Source organism: Amaranthus tricolor, chromosome 8 (assembly GCF_026212465.1).
Source record: "Amaranthus tricolor cultivar Red isolate AtriRed21 chromosome 8, ASM2621246v1, whole genome shotgun sequence".
NCBI classification, from domain to species: Eukaryota; Viridiplantae; Streptophyta; class Magnoliopsida; order Caryophyllales; family Amaranthaceae; genus Amaranthus; species Amaranthus tricolor.
The window spans coordinates 21,119,833-21,139,079 of record NC_080054.1 but is presented as its reverse complement, the minus strand read 5'-3'; the positions used below and the strand labels follow the sequence as shown (position 1 = coordinate 21,139,079).

General features: G+C 34.2%; 2 protein-coding genes across 3 annotated transcripts; both read left to right on the top strand.

Moving 5' to 3' along the window:
* Positions 1–3,424: 3,424 nt before the first annotated feature.
* On the top strand, positions 3,425–8,681 carry LOC130820135 (formin-like protein 20). 2 transcript variants are annotated; one of them, XM_057685390.1, is made up of 5 exons: positions 3,425–3,783; positions 4,403–5,579; positions 7,070–7,270; positions 7,362–7,513; positions 7,619–8,681. In XM_057685390.1, exons 2-5 carry the CDS (start codon positions 4,415–4,417, stop codon positions 8,099–8,101), a joined length of 2,001 nt encoding a protein of 666 aa, XP_057541373.1. In that variant the 5' UTR covers positions 3,425–3,783; positions 4,403–4,414; the 3' UTR covers positions 8,102–8,681. The 2 variants fall into 2 exon arrangements, with proteins under 2 accessions (XP_057541373.1, XP_057541375.1); XM_057685392.1 differs by having other exon boundaries at positions 3,505–3,783; positions 4,408–5,579; positions 7,619–8,679.
* An 857-nt stretch (positions 8,682–9,538) lies between these two features.
* Positions 9,539–18,732, top strand: LOC130820134 (uncharacterized). The gene is made up of 7 exons (XM_057685389.1): positions 9,539–10,228; positions 12,645–12,892; positions 13,122–13,277; positions 13,644–13,800; positions 13,955–14,097; positions 14,309–14,344; positions 15,895–18,732. The coding sequence occupies exons 1-7, from the start codon at positions 10,153–10,155 to the stop codon at positions 16,633–16,635; spliced, it is 1,557 nt and encodes a 518-aa protein (XP_057541372.1). The 5' UTR covers positions 9,539–10,152; the 3' UTR covers positions 16,636–18,732.
* Positions 18,733–19,247: the final 515 nt, after the last annotated feature.

The window sequence follows — 19,247 nt, the reverse complement described above, 5'->3', positions numbered from 1 at the left end:
GCTATTTCAACTTGAAATGCTAAAAACTCAGAGCAAAATTCATGTTGATATCATTAATGCATGGTCTATTGTTCTAATTTTTAATGAGCAATATAGAGATATCAATTCTAGTGGACGTTTCTTTTTCGGTCTTAATGCAGTTGTAAGTTCAACTCGTTCATTTTATTTTGTTTTATTTTGTTCATGTTCACTTTGCTCATTTCATATAATTTTTTTATCTTTGAATGCAGAAGTTGCTTTGTATTTGCAAAAACTATTATTAGTTCTTTGCTCATTTGTCAAATGAGCAAACTGTTCAATGCTTATTTGTCAAATATTAACTTGCTCATTTGTAGAAAAAATTTCAATTTACTCATTTTATATGACTTTTCTCATTTCATATTCACTTTGCTCATTTGTTATTTACTCTTTTCATTTATATTCATCTTATTTATGTATTTTTCTTTATGTATTTTTTTAGGATTGTCTTTTTCAATATGAAAGTAATCGTGCTCAAGAAAGGAATAAAATGTTTTGTGAGGTTGTGGAGTTGGAATTAAGCAAAACAATCATCCGAAAAAAAGATATTGAGCTTTTCTTTTTCCCAGCATTTGAAAAGGATCATTATTATATGGTATGTTTTAACACCACCACAGACTGTGGTACAATTGAGGTTATTGATTATAGTGAAGGTCCTAGAGAAAATAAGAAATTGCTTAAATATCTGGCTGGTACCCTATCACACAAACACTCACGCACACAGACACACATACATAAGCGCGCACACACACACAAGCACACAAAGTGTTTGTTCATTTTAACTTATTTGTTCTGAAATCAAATTCTGAAATTAGTTTCTGAAATTAGATTCTTACTTTAACTTATTTGTTCATTTTCAGAAAAGTGCATTTTCATATTTCATGAATGGTGAAGGAAGTATATAAAGTGTTGTTTTGTCAAAACAGATCAAGTCTGTGGAGTCTGTTGTGGTTGACTTACCTTGGAAGTCTTCAAATGATCATCACTTGCATTGCGGTGTTGCAATGATGAGGTATATGGAAACATATATGGGTTTGCAAAAGTGGAATTCAGGTTTAAAGAAAAATAATGTAAGTCTTTCACATTTCATGCTTGTTGTTGTAACTTATAGTCTTTCACATTTAAAGAAAAATAATGTAAGTCTAACCAGAAAAAGTGTAATTGCAATTTTTATAATTTGCTTCTTCTGGAATGAGAAATTTGCACTTTTTAGGTTAAAATTTGTGAGCAGCTTGTTGATATACATTCATGAAGCCAATACTTACCCTATACTTACTCTGAATTATTGCTTCATTTTTTCTCTTTGCAGGACATAATCATTGAAAAACTTCGTTTGAAGTATACCCTCTCAATTATTTCAAGTGAAGTAAATATTGTTAAACCTGTTAAACAAGTTGTCCGAAAGAAAAAAAAGGCTGAGCAAGCAAGTGATGCTGAAGAAAGCTAGGGGCAGCAATCCAAGAGCAATTAAAGGAGAGAATTGAAGATTGAAGTTGATCAATTGTTCTTAGGATTTGTATAGTTTTTATATAAAACAATAGAAGTGTTACTTTTATGATGTTCTTAATAGGAAAATTGTGATAAATGTTCTTAGTTGATCAAATGTTTTTATGATGTTGTTAGGATTTTCTAGGTATAACTTTTGCTATGTTAATGTAATGGATATCATTTTCTATCTTATTAACTAAGTTGTTGGTCATTTGTTTAATTGCCAATTAACTATTTGCTCATTTGACAAATGAGCAACTAACTATTTGCTCATTTGACAAATGAGCAACTAATATTAATTGACAGAAAAAAGATTAATTGTTCATTTGCCAAACAGTATATAATTGTTCATTTACCAAATGGTTGTTGATTTAATGTATTATTAAAATGAATGTTTACTCATTTGACAAATGAGCATTAACTATTTGCTCATTTCAACAAAATTAAAAACACAAAATCCTAAATCTTATATTTATATAAAAATATTAACTTTTATATTTGTATTAAAGTATCTTATACTTTATTTGGACAATTTCTAATATCATGATTACTCAATTTACCACAACCTCTACATAATCTCTTCTTTTTCTGGTTTTGTTCTACAACCTTTTCTTTTTCTCCCTTCAGCCTTTTTACACTTCTACCTCTTGTTTCAACATTCGGCACATCAATCTCAGCCCCTTTCTCTTTTGAAGTCTCTACATTTGATTAATTTCAATCTCAGCACATCAATCTCAGCCTTGTCCCACCTTTCTTCAAACTCAGCAGGTTCAATTTCAAAATGCCAAACACAAGCACATAATTTTTTTAGGAAACCAGTTTCTTCTTGCATGATTAATTTCTCCACCTTATATGGTAACTTTTTCATTATGTGCCACATACAGAAATGATGTTCAGTCTTGTTAAAAACACTTTTAACAACAATTTTCATTGCTAAATCTTGATTTGTAATCATACAATTCAGTTTATTTTCACCCGTTGCCTTGAGAAATGATCTGAAACAACCACTCAAATGACACTATATCTTCCTTTTGCCATGAAACCAGCAGCAAAAGTAATGCAGCTCTTATGATGGTCAACCCCTATAAATGGAGTAAACACCATGTTGTACCTGTTTACACATGCAGATTAAATTTTAAATGATCAAATAACTACACACACACATAAATACACAGACACACGTACTTAGACACTGACACATACACCCACACACACACATACACATACATACACGCACTCACAATCTGTAAATAGAATCTGAAATCAGATTATGAAATCAGAATATTCATCAGCTACTGAAATAATTCAATCAATTAGCATAATTGTTTGCTTATTTCACAAATTAGCATTGAGTTATATATATATATATATATATATATATATATATATATATATATATATATATATATATATATTTCATTTAACCCATTAATTTCTTAGGTTAGCCTGAGGAGTAGTGATGAATTTTGATTTCAATTCTCATCTCTAATACTCTCTCTTATTCACTTTAAATGTTCTATTTGGTTTTGACACATTTGACAATGTACGTTTTCAATCTTAAATATTTCCTAAAACTGTAGCATAAAACCTTATGCTGCGGTTTTGAACCGCATCATTTGTAATTGTCTATCTGCTGCATCACAATTGCTTGGGTTCAAAACCGCAGTATGATGGCTAAAAAACAGCAGCAAATGAACTTTTTTGCACTAGTGAATTGTGAGTAAAATTTTATAAAAAGTTTATATAGTAAAATTTACAATAAAGCGAATCAAACAAGATTTCATTTTAATTATATTTGAACTCGTAAATTTAAAACAAAGCATAATAGCATTAAAAAATTAAATAGAACCTTTAAAGTGAATAAGAGGAAATGCATTGCAAAATTTGCAACAAAAATTACGGAGGTGCCATTAGCTAATTGCCATCTTTGCCCCGTCTTTCCAAGTCTCTTCAACGTGATAAAGGAAAACCCTAATTTACCTCCTCGTCCTCGAGTTATTTGGTTCATTTTCTGATTTTATTTTCCCGACACGGACAAAAGAAAAACTCTTCTATGAACTTACGGTCACGATCTTCTCGATCTTGATAGCCTTTACCTCGCCTCGAAACCCATTTCTTTCTCTCTCTTCTCCTTTATCACTTTCCTCATCTCCTCCGTTTTCTCTGCCACCTCCGCCGTCACCGTCGCGATAACCGAATTCACGAAGTCGACGCCGCCGTCACCACCATCTTATCTCTGTTCATTCTCATATCGACGTTCCATTTCACCTGTTTCCGGTATGTTCTTCCATTTTCCCCGAATTTTATGCTTTTCTTATTAAGAATATTGATTGTTTGCAAAACTTCATTTCCTTTATGTTTCGTTTTAATTTTGGTGCTAAATTAGGTAAAATATTTAAGCCTTGAAGTGATTCAGTTTTCTTTGATTGAAAAAAATTCACATTTTTGATATTTTGCTGTATTCAAATGTATCTCATATTTTAACACTAAGGATAAGAATTCTTCGTTTGTGATGGCAATCTCGTTGCTTAGATTGCCATATGCTTTGCTAGGTTTTTGATTTAGGGTTTGTATCTTGATTTGTTGTGTATTTAGGGTTTGCATGAATTTTTCAATTTGTTTTTCAGTTAGGTTGGATGTTTTTATTGTTTGTTGTGTTCGTTGTGGAAACTTTTATAGTTTTTTTTGAATTGTTCAATTATGCTGGTATTCTTGTTGCTCACATAGCCATTTGTTTGTTAGCATTTTGATTTATGGGTTTTATTTTGACTCCTTGTGTGTTTAGGGTTTGCGTGAATTTTTCATTTTTTATCAGTTGTAGTTGTTTCTGTGGTGCATATTTTGGATTTATTTTGGGTACTTAAGCTGATTTTTGATATCGGTGTAAATTTGAAAGGTAAGCTTGAAGATGAAAGGTTTGTCGGAATACCCTGTTTTAGATAACCGGCCGATTGATCAATGGAAAGTTACGGAATTGAAGGAAGAACTCAAGAGGCGGAAGTTGATCACGAGGGGTTTGAAAGAAGACCTTGTAAGACGTTTGGATGAAGCTATTCGTGCTGATATGGAAGCTGAGAAAAATGAGGCTGAAGATGGTTTAGTGGACCCTGCACCTGATAATTTAACTGAAGCTGTGTCAACTGAGCAAATTGTAGACAATACAAAAAAATTTCAAGGAAATGTGGGCGATGTTGTCGATGGTATTGGTAAGGTGTCAGCACAGGTTGATAGTGTTGAGCAGCCAGTTGCTGGAAATGTTCAGGAAAAACAAGTTTTAGGATTAGATAGTGATCTACCTATAGACATGGGTGTTCCCGCGAACGATGTTCCTTCGGCGGGTTTAGGTAATGAAACTAGTGAGCATTTGTCATCGGGAAAGGCACTTGATTTTGAGGGGATACAGGATGGTAACATGGAAAAGGTCGATGAGGGTTCAAGAGTGCAGGAGCAATTTGACGATGTAAAGCAATTGCATGAGGATGTGAAGCTGGATTCTTCTGATTCAACCAACCAGGTATCTGAGGTCAGCTCTAGTTTAGGGTTTCCCGTAAAATCTAATTCTATTTCTACTGATTCTTTGTCTTTTAATGAAAAGAATGACCTAAAGGATAACATAATTGCTGATAATGATGTTAAATTAGAATCTGATGTTAAGCCTGAGATGGTGCAACCATCATCAAGTGATTTTATCCTCGACGGTGGCAAATCGCATCCAAGTGATGTTGAGGAGCCACATGAAAACAAGGTTTCTGTTCAAGAGACAGATAACAATGTTACACATGCGGATGTGAGCCAGAAAAATTATAGTGCCGATTTGGGTTCTGAAAAGTTAAATTTAGATCGAAGTTCTGGTGATGATTCCATGGAGGAAGATGCTTTGGAAAGTAAGCATATTGATTCAAATTATAATTCTGAAGAAGTTGTGGAAAAGACCGAGAAAAATGAGGTCATCACAACTGAAGAAGGAAAATCTGTTGCAACCATGGATGTTGATGTACCTGGCAATGAAAAGGGTATCTGCCAAGAAAATGATATTGTTTCTGCTGCTTCTGCTGACAAGAGAAAGCTTTCAGGTGAGACATTTGTGATGGATATTTCTACATTCCTTGTGTTATTTTAAAATGTTTTTCTGTTAGTTTGATCACTGGGATATTTAGATATTTGCTGTAATCAAGTTTTGTTGATTTTGATGGTTAAGTTTGTTAGGAGTTAACAAATGGAGCTGTGTTCTTATCTTTACGTTTGGTGTAGTATAAACTATCAAGTTGGTTGGAGTAGTAAAGTTATAACTGATGCTGGGTCTGAGCTTTTTCAAAATTATTTGTGTGTCTTGTTTATGCTTAGTTTCAGTCCCTGGCGTTGTGCGTGTGTGGGGAGGGCGGGGGGGTGGTAATCATTTAGTTGTATTTTCCATTTCCTTCTGCTCTTCAGCCTATCAAATCAAATTGCAACAAGTGCTAGGGGAAGATGTTTCGGATGGTGTAAACTGTTTTCAAAATTATCTTTTTCTCTTGCTTATGCTTGGTTTTAGCCCTCGGGGTTGTTTGTTTTTTTTTTTGGGGGGGGGGGGGGGGTGATGGTAGTCAATTAGTTATATTTTCCATTTCATTCTATAAAATCACATTGCAACAAGTAGCTGATACAGACCATGGAGGAATAAGTAAATTATTAATGACAATTACTTCAGAAGTTTGTTATTTTACCCCATCAATTTTACTTATTTTATCCATGTCAGTATAATTAAGAGGTCCAAAAGCAGTACTGTCCTGTAAGTGAAAATACTTAATAAAAAGCTTCCGAGATGAGCAGTAATGGAGCTGAAAAGTGTAGAGAAGTTGTAGGTAAAGTCCTTTCCTTACATTGCATCCTCATTTTAGAGTGCAACAATAGTTGGAAGGCACATCTTTAGGGAAATACTCCCTCCTATTCAATAAGAATGTCCCATATACATTTTGCACGCTATTCAATACACTTATTTAATCTTTATTATCTCTTATTATACATTACGAAAAATTATAAAAAGTGGATGTAATCCCCGCATTGAGAAGTTACCACTTGACTATGTTTGAACTTATAGATTAAGAATTAAATGCAAATCAAAAGTAAATTATGAATCGTGTTAAGTAAATGTGACATTCTTATTGAATAGAGGGAGTATGTCTTTAATGGAGTGGATGCCAAGTTGAGTTTTGTACGGACGATATTGTTGACTTGAATCACATCTGGTCCATGTCATTGCTCTTTTAAGTTATTCCATGCCGTATAAGGAATGGAATAACTTAAATATGATACTTATGTTTGGAAGCTCATCTGTTTTGATTATCTGGTAAAAGTTTACAAAACAGTGGCAACCATGTTTTTAACATGAACTTTGCAAGTTAAAGTTGTGCATGATTACTATTTTGTAGCACTTGCTAATTCTGTGCATATTAGATAAGTTTAGATACTTTTCCTGCATGTATGAGTCTTTTTGGGCTTCGAATAGAAATGGAAATGTTTGACAGGGGTTTTCAGTTTTGTCTCCAATTTGATATTTTGACGTGCTTTCAAACCTGCTTTATAGATAAAGAGGTGGTTTTGAATAATGAGCCCTCAAAAAGGCAGCGGAGATGGAAATCTGAAAGCAATGATAAGGAGACTCAAGTCTCAAATATCTCTTCCCAAGCTCCAATCAAAGAGGTGCTGCAACCTGCTGTTTTGAAACGTAACCTCTCTGGATCTAATTCTATTGGTGGTTCTAATGAACCTTCAAAAGAGCGTGAAGGTTGGTCAAGTTGGTTTTGTGAGTAGTTTTGTTATTATCCACATCTATCCTTGATTCTTGTTAACTAACATATTGGTTCCATTATATGCAGTTCCACCCTCTTCAAAACCTGCAACTAATTCCCTCAGGATTGATCGTTTTTTGCGTCCTTTTACCTTGAAAGCTGTCCAGGAACTGTTGGGGAAAACAGGAACTGTCACCAGTTTTTGGATGGACCACATTAAAACTCATTGCTATGTCACTGTAAGATCTGTTCCTTGTTCTTTTGTTGGACATACCTCAACTGTTTCACCACTATCAATGATATAAAATCATAATGGTTGCATCTGTAATTCTGATTTGATGCAGTACTCGTCTGTTGAAGAGGCAACGGAGACAAGGAACGCTGTTTACGACTTGCAATGGCCTCCAAATGGCGGTCGCCATCTTATTGCCGAGTTTGTTGATCCTGAGGAAGTTAAATTACGTTTGGAGCCACCTCCACCTCCACCTCTAGTATCTCCTGTGAGTTCGGGGCCTACACTTCCTGAACTTCAAACGATGCCGCAGCCTTCACCCCGCCAAAAAAGTCTCAGACAGCAGATGCAGCAACAGCCTACTTTACCGCCTCCTCCTCCTTTATCAAACCCACCTCAGGCTAGGGAACGAGCAATTTTACCGCCTCCGCCTCCGCCTCCGCCTCTGCAGAATGAAAAAGTTGAGGCTCCTATAGTGACCTTGGATGATCTATTCAAGAAAACCAAAGCAACGCCTCGGATCTACTACTTGCCTTTGTCTGAAGAAGAAGTTTCTACTGTGCTAGAAGCTCGTCGTAGGAATGCCAAGCAGTAGGAGACTGTTCGTCACCATGGTTGCTCATGAATTAGGATGTAAATGTCGAGGACACAATGATGTCTTTGCAGCTTTCTTGGTCAACACACTAGCTAGTAGCATTAGATAAAAACTTGTCCAGCTGAAGATTTGTTGGTGAATGATGGTAGCATAGTTGTCTGGGGTCTCCTCTGAGTTTTTATTCCGAGTTAAGGAATTTTAATGAATTGTCGTCCTTTAGGCTGGATGTTCTTTTTCACAGAACCAATATGTTGAAATTTTAGTAGGTTTGGATTGTATGTTAAAATGTTCATGGTACTATGAGATTGATTTGTTGATGGTACCCTGCAGAATGTAAGATTTCAATCTGTAGTCTTTGAATGTCCAGTTATGAATGTACTTTAAAGACTGATGTTATCGATCATGTCGGATATTAATGTACTTCACCTTCCTTTAGCTTCTTTTCCGGACAAAGTCTCTTGGATCGCCTTGATTTTTACTAGACCCGGTCCGGTTGTGTAGACGCTCTTTTATGCCTCAGCCCCTAAGGTATGACTGACCGACTTTACAACGTGTTAGGAGCTAAAGTGGGTATAGATTTTGGTCCCAGATTTGTCATTACTCATTACCATATACCACCTTACCTAATGCCTTTAAATCCTTGAATTTCAGCGATTAGAACATCAAAACATGAACGATCGATGTTTGATGTTTGTCTTGCTGTGTAATTTCCCCCTTTTCTCCATTGGCTATTCAAATGTTCAAAATTTCTTATTAGAAAATTCTTGATGATAATTATATTATAAATTGTTATATGATACAATGTCACTATAAAACGCGTTTTATATATGAATTAGAAAGTCCATCTAATATCTATTATGAGAATATATACTTTTAGTTAACGGTCGGCATATCAATAAATAGTTTTAATTCTCTCACAAACACACAATTGATATATACTACTTCATAGTCAATAAACTTCTCCATAATAACATAAACTAGTAATATATCATTCAAGCCAAAATAAATTTTGAAATCAGTTAAAGCGATTTAAAAATATATTTCTAACTCTTTAAATATACTTCACATATAAGACATAATTTTTGACATAAAGAAAGATAATACTCCATTATACAATTCATACTTCTATATAACAATATTTTTGTTTTAATGTAAATAGACATTTTCTTTTAATGTTTTATCCTTATCTTTTAATGAATTTTAAGGTTGACTTAACTAAATTGAAAATCAAGCAGAAAATAATCAATATTTAAACTGATACAAAATATTATATAAAGTAATATGATTATGAAATGCGGTTCATATATATATATATAAAATATATTATATAACTCTACTAATATAAATTATAAGAATATTTAGTTAATTCCTTGTCTAATTAATGTTTTAGCAAAAACCCTTATACAAAAACGTTTTATCGCACTACTAGTGTTACAACTAGTACTTGTCGCAGCTTTCTTGGTCCTCGTCGTTTCTTCATTCTTCTCTATACTTGACATAAATCTACTCTTCTCAGTTTCGCAGCTCTGAAACCTTTCATAAATCCCCAGATTTTCAACTTGTCTTCTACTTTCTTTTCCTTCTCATTTCTCTCTCTCTCTCTCTCTCTCTCTCTCTCTCTCTCCTTTAAATCTCCATCTTCATCTCCATCTTTTTCTTTGATTCTCTTTCTGCCGTGAAAATCTGTAATTTTACTAGATTAATTCATTTCTTTTGCATTTTTCTTGGAAATTTATGCGTCGTATCTTTCATATTTTCAACTCTGTATTTCGCCTAATTTTCTTGTTACTAGAATCGATTTTTTCGTTCTGCAGCCTGCAGGAAGTTTTCTAGTATTTGATTGTGTCGTTAATTTGTTCGATTTTGGTGAACGAGTTGAGGAAATTTGAGATTTTTGATGTTTTGATTTAATGCCTTGGTTTCTTTCCGAGGATTTTAGTTGATTTCGGGTTCATGAGATTAATTCAAGAAGATAGGCTGTATTTTAGCTCATAAATTATAGAATTTGTACGTTAGCTTTCGATTTCAAAATCTTTTTCCGTTTTTTGGGGATGAATAGTATTTTTAGTGAGGAAGTATTGGCTGACAAGCTCTCCAAGCTCACTAATACCCAACAATGTATAGAAAGTATCCTTTCCCTTTTCTATTATCTGCTTTAATTGTGTCTTTTTTGAAGTTTCAGTTTTGCTAGTTGCTTCTTTGTTGTTTGTTTTCACACTATCATGCTTTTGTTAGGAATGCAAGGTTCAAGATCAATTGTTTCACCTCCTTTCTGAAATGAAATACATAAAATAGCAAACAAACTAACTCGTTTGGTATGAAGATATTTGTTGTTTGATCATAATATTCTATTAATGGTTCTATATATTGTGTCCTTATTTAGCACTCTGATATTTTGATTCTATTTAGTCTTAATTTTGTATGATCAACTTGGCAATGTTTTTTTGTGGCTTTTTTTTTTGTTGATAATTCTGGCGTTGTTGAGCCATAGTATAAAAATAAGGCCTTATCGTATCATATCAGTAGTGTCCTAGAGGTTTTCAAAACTACCAAATTAATACTGCCCACATCGTAAAGGTGTATAAAACTGCATCGTAGTCTGGTACAATAAATATCTCATGGTTTTGTCGATATTTAGTGGTACGATAAGTGCATCACCCTCATTACCACATTATCGTGACTGTTCCTACTAGTGACCAAAACTTTTTTTTGCTCTGTATTCAGCAAAATCGTTCTAAAAATATATTTTAGTAGTAACCACTAATTATTTATGGTTAACTGTCAAAATTGTTTGATGTATGTGTTTATATCAAGATGGTTGTCGGAATTGTAAGATAAATGCAAAATTATAATTTACGATGGCAGTCATGGTACCTTTTGCAAAACATTGCTTCAAAAGCTAAAGGCTGCTGCAAAAAACCCACTACTAATTGTTAATGTTTGCTCAAGGTCAGTACTCTCAAAATTGCACCGGAAATGCTCTTTTAGTAGTTATAATTTCATGGGATTATGCTCTTTTTTAGTAACATTTTTCTTGTATTTTTAATTGTAAATTTGATTGCCAATTATTTACATTTAGACATGAAGAACTGGGATTTGCAATAGCATATAACAATAGATAAGTGTACATCTATGGATGTTCATTCAAATTGATGTTTTTGGTTGTAGATTAGTATTTAAGCTAAGGTCGAATAAAGTATACTCTTTATTAGTAACTGTTTCTCAGGTTGATTTAATATGGTTTATGTAGCCAATACCCATAAAGTTAATTGAAGAGTTGGGATTTGCACAAGCATATGACAAGATAAGTGTATATCTATGGATGTTCATTTGAATTGATGCTTTTGGTTGTAGATTATTGTGTAAGCCAAGGTTGAATAAAGTATACTCTTTATTAGTAACTATATCTCATATTGATTTAAATTGGTTTACGTAGCCAATCCCCATATAGTTAATTAATAATTTGGCATTGTTTTTGTGCTGTATTTACATCTAGAGAAGGGAAGTGGTAATGTTAGACTGAAGAAAAAGCTGGGAATTACAAATTTTTACTTTTAAGTTCCGTGTAAAGTACTTTAAACTAGCTATGTATTTGACTTCCTCAGAAATGTGGAAACAGCTTCCACAATTCTGGTGGCTCATGACTGTTATTGCTTTTTCATTATCATGCTCAAATCCGGATGATTTACCCTTGGGGTTGTTGTTTACATTTAACAGTCTTTCATACTTCTCCTATCTAGCGTTCGATAAAGATTATCATGTACGAAAGGCATTTGTGTGTTTGTCTGTCTGTGTGTGTTCCTCCCTTTCTCAACTGCTTTTTTGATGTTGTAAGGTTCACTTTTCTATCTAATGTGAGTATTGTCTGGATTAGCCATAGGGACTCGATATATCTAATTGTTTCAAGAACGCAGATTGTACATCTAAATTGATTACAATTGTGTCTTTGTTATAGCTGGATTCGTGTTCTTTATGTTACTGCATGAAATCCTAAGTCATCTTGTGTTTTTAGTATCTGCTGCCTGTCGAGTATAAGACTGTAAGCATCTTCACTTCATGGAACTCAGAAATGGTGAATTTTAACTGGGAATTGGCAGTTTTGTTTCATTCTCTTATCTTTTTTTTGTTGTATTTATTTGTTTAGTTGGATACCTTGAAACACCCTGCTATATCTTCTTACCCTTCCTCTTGAGCTATGTTCTTGAGATTTTTGTTTGTCTTTTGGGTGCATGGTTCCTTTCTATGGCTTTATGTTAACCAAGCAACTAGTGCTGAAGTGAATGAAATCTTTGATTAAATTGAGTTTCTGAAACATGTATTACAAGTTTTTTTTCACGAGGACAATTATATGGGAATGCACTTTTGTAGTTTACATGCGTAATTGTTAAGTTGAAGTATGCTATTAATTTTATCTTATAGCGTATTTGAATGAAAGCTGTCCTTATACGCATAGTGGCAATGAAAGTTTTTTGGCTGGATCAATAGCTTTCTCTATTGCATTTGCTGGACATTATGAACGTGGGTTACCTTAACTCCTACATAGCTTTGTCACACTGGTGTATATTTCATCAGAGCAAAGCAGAAGTGATTGTAACAACATGGAATAAACAGTTCCAAAGTTCTGAGATGGCCCGAAAGATCCAACTTTTGTATCTTGCCAATGATATACTGCAGAACAGTAAAAGGAAAGGAAATGAGTTTGTTATTGAGTTCTGGAAGGTGCTTCCTGCGGCTCTCAAAGATGTGAAGGACAAGGATGATGAGCAAGGAAAGAAGGTCTTCTCTAGATTGGTATGCCTTTTGTGTCTTCGGCATTTCCTTTGATTTCCTTATAAACACATGTGATAATTGCCACTGCACCTTAGTTTCAAGTTTAAAGTTATAGTTACCTTCCATACAGGATTTCATAGTTTATACTCTGGGGCAATCAATTTACTGTGTATAGTTAATCATCAATTTGAATATATCCATGTTCCATATGTTCATTATTTATTTATATGTTGTCATTTGTGCTTTGCAGGTTGAAATATGGAAAGATAGAAGAGTTTTCGGATCCAAGTCGAAAAACCTGGATGATATAATCTTGAAAAATGAGGCGCCTCCTGCTCTTGAATTTAGCAAGAAGCGATTGCGAACAGTCAAGATCGTAAGAAGGGATTCACAATCCATAAAAACGGTGAGTTTCAAGTATTTGTTGTTTCCCAACCATAGTGCAAAAATAAGGCCACGTCACTGAATTGTGACCGTGTTGTAAAAGTTTTTGAGTTTACCTTGACCGAAAGGCCGCATTGACCGAGAATCCTCCGCCTTTACCACGAAATCCATTTTGCGACCGTAATCCAAACTGTATTTTTGCACTATGTTCCCAACTTCACATAAGCTATTCTACTTCTTCGTGACAATCTCTCGAAAATAATGCGTAGTCTTAAATATTCAGAATTGGAATGTTCTTTCTGAGGCAATTGAAGACCCTTACGGTTACTCTTTTGTCTGATTAGTTCTGTTGTCTTTCTCGTTTTCCCACTAATAAACGTCAATACAGAAATTATCTATTGGCGGCCCAGCTGAGAAAATTGTGTCAGCATTCGATTCAGTACTTAATGAACATCACACTGAAGAATCAGCGAAGAGAAAATGCAAGTCTTCTGTTGATCGTGTGAGAAAGATGGACCAAGATATTGAAAAAGCCTGCACTCAAGGTACAGTGTAACTTATCTGAGATTGGGACCTGCTGATCAATTGATTATAAATGGAATACCCATTTTGTTTGCAGAAACAGTTAATTGATCTTGTTCTTGGCATTTCATGCGTTTCTTGTTGAAGTAAAACTAAATTTGATGATTTACTTTGCAGCAAAGGATCCAAAGCGGAAAACATTGGCTAAAGAATTGGGGGAGGAAGAAACCACTTTGAAAGAGTGCATTGAGAAACTTAAAGTAGTTGAAGCAAATAGAGCAATGCTTGTTGCTCATTTGAGAGAAGCACTGCAAGAGCAGGTATAGAGTGAGCGAGTGTTTTTTATACAATGGAGAAACTTATTTTTTACAGAGTAATAAGGTCATCTTTTGGCTAAGTTAGATCTAGGAGAAATGTTGAATCTTATTAAATTATCAATAGAGTTTTATTTAGAAAGTAAGGAAACCAGTTATCATTCTCTTTAAGTTGAAGTGTTGAACTGACATAATATTGTGTTTCTCACATTGCCAGGAATTAGAATTAGAGAATGTTCGTATGCAAATACAGGTACTTCTTCTGTTGCTCTGTTCAGTCTCTATTAGAATCAAATATTTTTTTTTGCTTCATTAAATCGTACTCTAGCGTGGCTGTACAAGTACTGAAGGTGGCAGACATGTTTTAGTGTCTTGGAAGCATGATGGGAGAACATGCTAAATAGTATGATGATAACAGTTGTCTCTGTTTGTCCAGAAATTGGACTGTGTCTTATGATTGAGCATCCCGCATATGTTATTTTGGGTCTCACAGACAGTCTCCTTGTAACCGGAGGAATGAGGCTTGCTTTAGTCCAACTAAAAACTCTACCATAGGGGAATTTCTATGTTTTGTGTTACTATCATACTCTGTACGCTGTTGTGTGAATGTTGTTGCATATAAAGGTTGTTTTGGAGTTTGCTGGTTGTCATAACTTTTTAGAGAAACATAAATTTTCTGTGGTTTTCCTGATAGAGATTGTGCAACACTGTTTGAGGTCTGATTATCTCATTGGGTACTTTCCTCTTTTAACTTAAATGACAAGTAATGATTTCATGCTCAGTACAGATCTAAAAAACGTTGGTGGGCTCTGAGCCTCTAACCATTACAAGAATATTGGTGAGATCTAAGCTTTTGTGCTAGGAGATCCATGTCCCTTGATGGTTTATTTGTAAAGGTATATGAGTTGCCTCCAAGAATCTTTCATGGAGTCTGAATTAAGCTTCAGTATTGATGTGGATTGGAATCCGATTACCCTAGTTGGTTGTATTGGCTAAATTTTTCTTGGAAATGTAGATGCTGTCACTGAAGAATTAAGATTGGCAATGCTGAATGGTTAAGAAAGTGAAATGTTGTATTTTATTCTTTTTTTTAAAAATTATTTTTGCTGTGCTTTTGGAGCTTTTGGCAAATAAATGCTGAAGTTTCAAGAATTGGACTCACTCGAGACACCCCTTTTAAAAACAAAGGAGCTATTAAAGCCAGATTCAATTCTAACAGTGTTTATGCTGTAATTCTGTTTTGTTAGTGTATCTTTTATCTGGAGATAAAGAGATAAGACTTACTTGTAATTGGCTGTTTATTTCTTGTTAAAATTTTCTGCAATTTCATTTTTTACTCGTATAAGATGGTGAAGAAAAAAGTCGTGTCTGCATTTTTCCTTCCAAAGGGCCTACACTAGTAATTTGTATTTAACTGCAACCAGTGTTCTGCTGTTGATCTTTACGATTGTTGGAAAATAACCCACATATGATTCCACATCTAAGAATCAGAGGTTGATTAACATAAGCTTGATCGGCTACTTCTCCTATTAGCAATTATTTTTAGGATTGAATCTCATCAGGTTTGTTTTTTGTGTTGTGTGCTCTACTCACCTCTTGTATGAGTCTTGTAATAACAAATTTATCAAGGATATGTAGTGGGAAGATGCAATTTTTTTCTTGAAAAATCTGCTGTCAAGGAATACCATCATATATGCTAGCTTCTGTTGTATGAGATATATCAATAGCTGCCATTTTCGAAAGTTAAAATATTGTACATTGTAGCTGGCAGTTGATTCACGATTGTATATCTTTGGGTTTCAGGTTGCACAAGCTCAAGCAGAGGAGTCTAACAAATTGAGGCAGCAGCTTGATGATGAAAGTTATGTTGCATTACCAAATTCCAATGCAGGAAAATCAAAGACTGCTGCAGACATTGCCGCTATGGTTGCTGACAAACTTACAGCCTCTAGCTCCTCTCAGATGATCATGACGGATGTCCTGTCATCATTTGCAGCTGAAGCGGCTAAGAATGCCGGCCTTGCTAAAACCAACTCAGTTTCAGATTCTTATCCCCCTCAGTCCGTCAGTCCAGCGCCCAATTTAATGTCAAAGCTTGAGCAGCCTTCTTCAGTTTTAATACCCGTTGTTGCCACAGCCGCTCCAGCCGTTCAATATCATCAATCAATGTTGGTAAATCAGCAAAACTTGCAAAATACAAGTCCAAATCTTCAGGCTCAATATCAGTTACTTTCAAATGCACCAACCCAACAGTATGCACAAACACCGAGAGCGGTCAATTCATATGGTTACGGCATCCTTCCTCCTCCACCGACACCACCACAACTGCCACCACCACCTCATGTCGTCGGTCCAATGATGCCTTTGGGGCAACCACAGTTGCAAATGAATCAGCAGCTGATGCCGATGGCACAACAATCAGCCCCATTGTCACTACAGCAACCCATGCTGATGATGCAGCAACAACCGCCGCGGCCTCCAAGTTTCCGCCCTCTTCAACGCCCTGGTATGTTGTTTTTTACTCAACCCAATCAAAATCAGTGATCTCCAAGTTTGTGACATTAGTTAGATCGAATTTTCTTCCTATTAAAGTCAAGCTTTCAATATTATTTCAAGTGGCACCACACAGAAAGAGCCTATAAGAGTATGAAGTAAAATAGGTTGAGCTCTTTTTAGTTCATGTAACTTAGGAATCATTAGTTAGTACTAGATAAGTATCTCTTGACACGAAGCAGGTAGGGCTGCGTAATGTGTAATTGCTGAGTAAGCCTGATATTAGGTTATTCAGTCCCATAATTTGCTAATTGCTAACCGTAGCTAGTTTCTTCTTATGTTAATCATATGGCTCCTTTCTCGGGGATTGCAAAGACTAGCCCCGCTGTATCCCATGATGTTTGAGTTTAATCATAAAGCTTTCACCTATTTTTGGTAAGACGTGGCAAACATTGAAGAGAGGGAATGCCTGTACATATCTGGCGCTCCCTGTCTTTTTATAGAAGTAGAAAATGATCAAAGCGTGAAAAACTCGTTCGATTTATGGATGCCAGCAAACAAACCATGGTTGTCTTTTGATACCATGAAGGGTGTATCCTTCATTCAATTCGGGCTGGTGCCAAAAAATGCAGAACTATCAAAGCATGATTGTTGAGAATTCGACTGTATCAATTCAGGTCTCAGGAGCAATTACTAAGCTTATTTTCAATGAACGCTTATGTTGTGGGAGTTTCCACTGTCCTCCCAACGTCTCTTGAAATAAGTTTTGAGCTAAATTATGTTTTTTGGATTTGCTTTCATCTATAACTTGATATTGCTTAATGTCTACTTAAACATTTAACATTGGGTAATAATGGGTATAAAAAGGTAATTGTTGCCACTTAGAAACATTGTAATTAAATAACCATTAATATTATATAGAACCGTTCATATGCCTGCGGTTTTGAATATAGAACGCCTTGAAGTAAGTTTGAGCTAAACTATCTTTTTTGGATTGACTTTTATCTATAACCTGGTTTTGCTGAATTAAGTCTACATAAACAATGGATTCATTTATCACAATTTCTTGTGAGAGACGGTCTCTTTGAGAGACTATTTGTAATTGAGTCGACTCATTATATATTTTATAAAATATCATAAATAGACATTTAAAATATTAAAAGTAGACTTTAGGATTTGGTAAGTAAGCATTAAGGATAATGTAAGTAGGCATTAAGAATACGGTAAGTAGGTATTAATCTTTAATAGGTTGGGTTTGAGATACGTCTCTTAAGAGATTAATTGTTTATTTATAGAACTACTAATTAGACCGTTGTTTTTAATATAGAACTGCAGATAATGTTAGCATAAGTTGTTTTATTAGTCAACATTTTGCAAAAGGCTCAAGTATATATGATCGGACTATTTAACTCGTGTACCAGAGTCAAGTGTTAAGAGTCATCTTGGTGAAATCTTATTGATTGACAATCTTAAATTAATTAGCCACTTTGGTCAGAGTCATCTTTCAGTGAGACGATTTGAAAACAAAGAGTTAATATTTTTATAATATGTATATTAGATGTACTATTTAATTAGTGTACCAAATGCGTCTCATAGTGAAACCATCTCACTTGTATAGTGAACTTGATTTTAATCCATATTTTATATGTCAAGTCCAGTCTTAAATGAGTTCAATTAAATTTAAATAGTTACTCTTGTAAGTAATCGTTTTTCAGTAAAACAACTTTAAAACAAAGAGTTCATATTCTCATAATTTGTATTAGGTTTAGTTTTAAACATGTTCGTAGCAGGTCTAGGTGGTGTCTACGTCTAAAAACATTGGACTCTAATCTAGTCTTATTCATCCTTTTTCCTTACTTTTGCAAAATAAAATTTAAAGGGTTTTTCCAAGTATTGTTATCAGGGTTACCAGATCTATTTCTTAACTTCACATTGAGCTATTGGTTCATGTCAAATGCTACATATGTCTCAAGAGATACTAAGAGAACTACCCACCATTAGCACTAGAATAACGAGTTAAATGAAGAACCTTTCTAATGTAAAGTAGAACAATACTCAACTTCTAAATAAGGAATTACGTAGTCTTAAGTAATTGCTTAATACATCTAAAAAAATAATTACTCAATAATAATAAACTTAAACTATTATACTGCATACATGAACTAACATGCATGCATTCATGTCCTCATAAATGTACGTTAGTTCATTCATTAAGCAAACTAATTCTTAGATTCACAAAATATCCAACAATCTTTCCCAATTTAGATTAGTTGACATTGTCTAAAGTCGTTGTTAATAACGGCAAAAATAATTTAACATTTCCTCCAAAAAGAAGAAGGGAGATGATTGTATCCTCAAGGAAAAAGTAAATTTTATTATAACTAAATTAAATAACTACTATGAAAGGTAACTAGGAACACGTGATAATACAAATCTTATACACAAATTCTTGTAACTTGTAACCATCTTTAATTGGGCTGACCAAAAAGGAAAATATAGAATAAGTTTTTCAGTAGGCATTAAGAATATTCTAAATAGGCATTTAGAATATTATAAGTACTTAAGTATTTACTCGGTGAGTATTAAGTATGTTGTAAGTATGTATTAAAAATGTTGTAAGTAGGCATTAAGAATATGATAAGTAAGCTAGTAGGCTAAGTTTC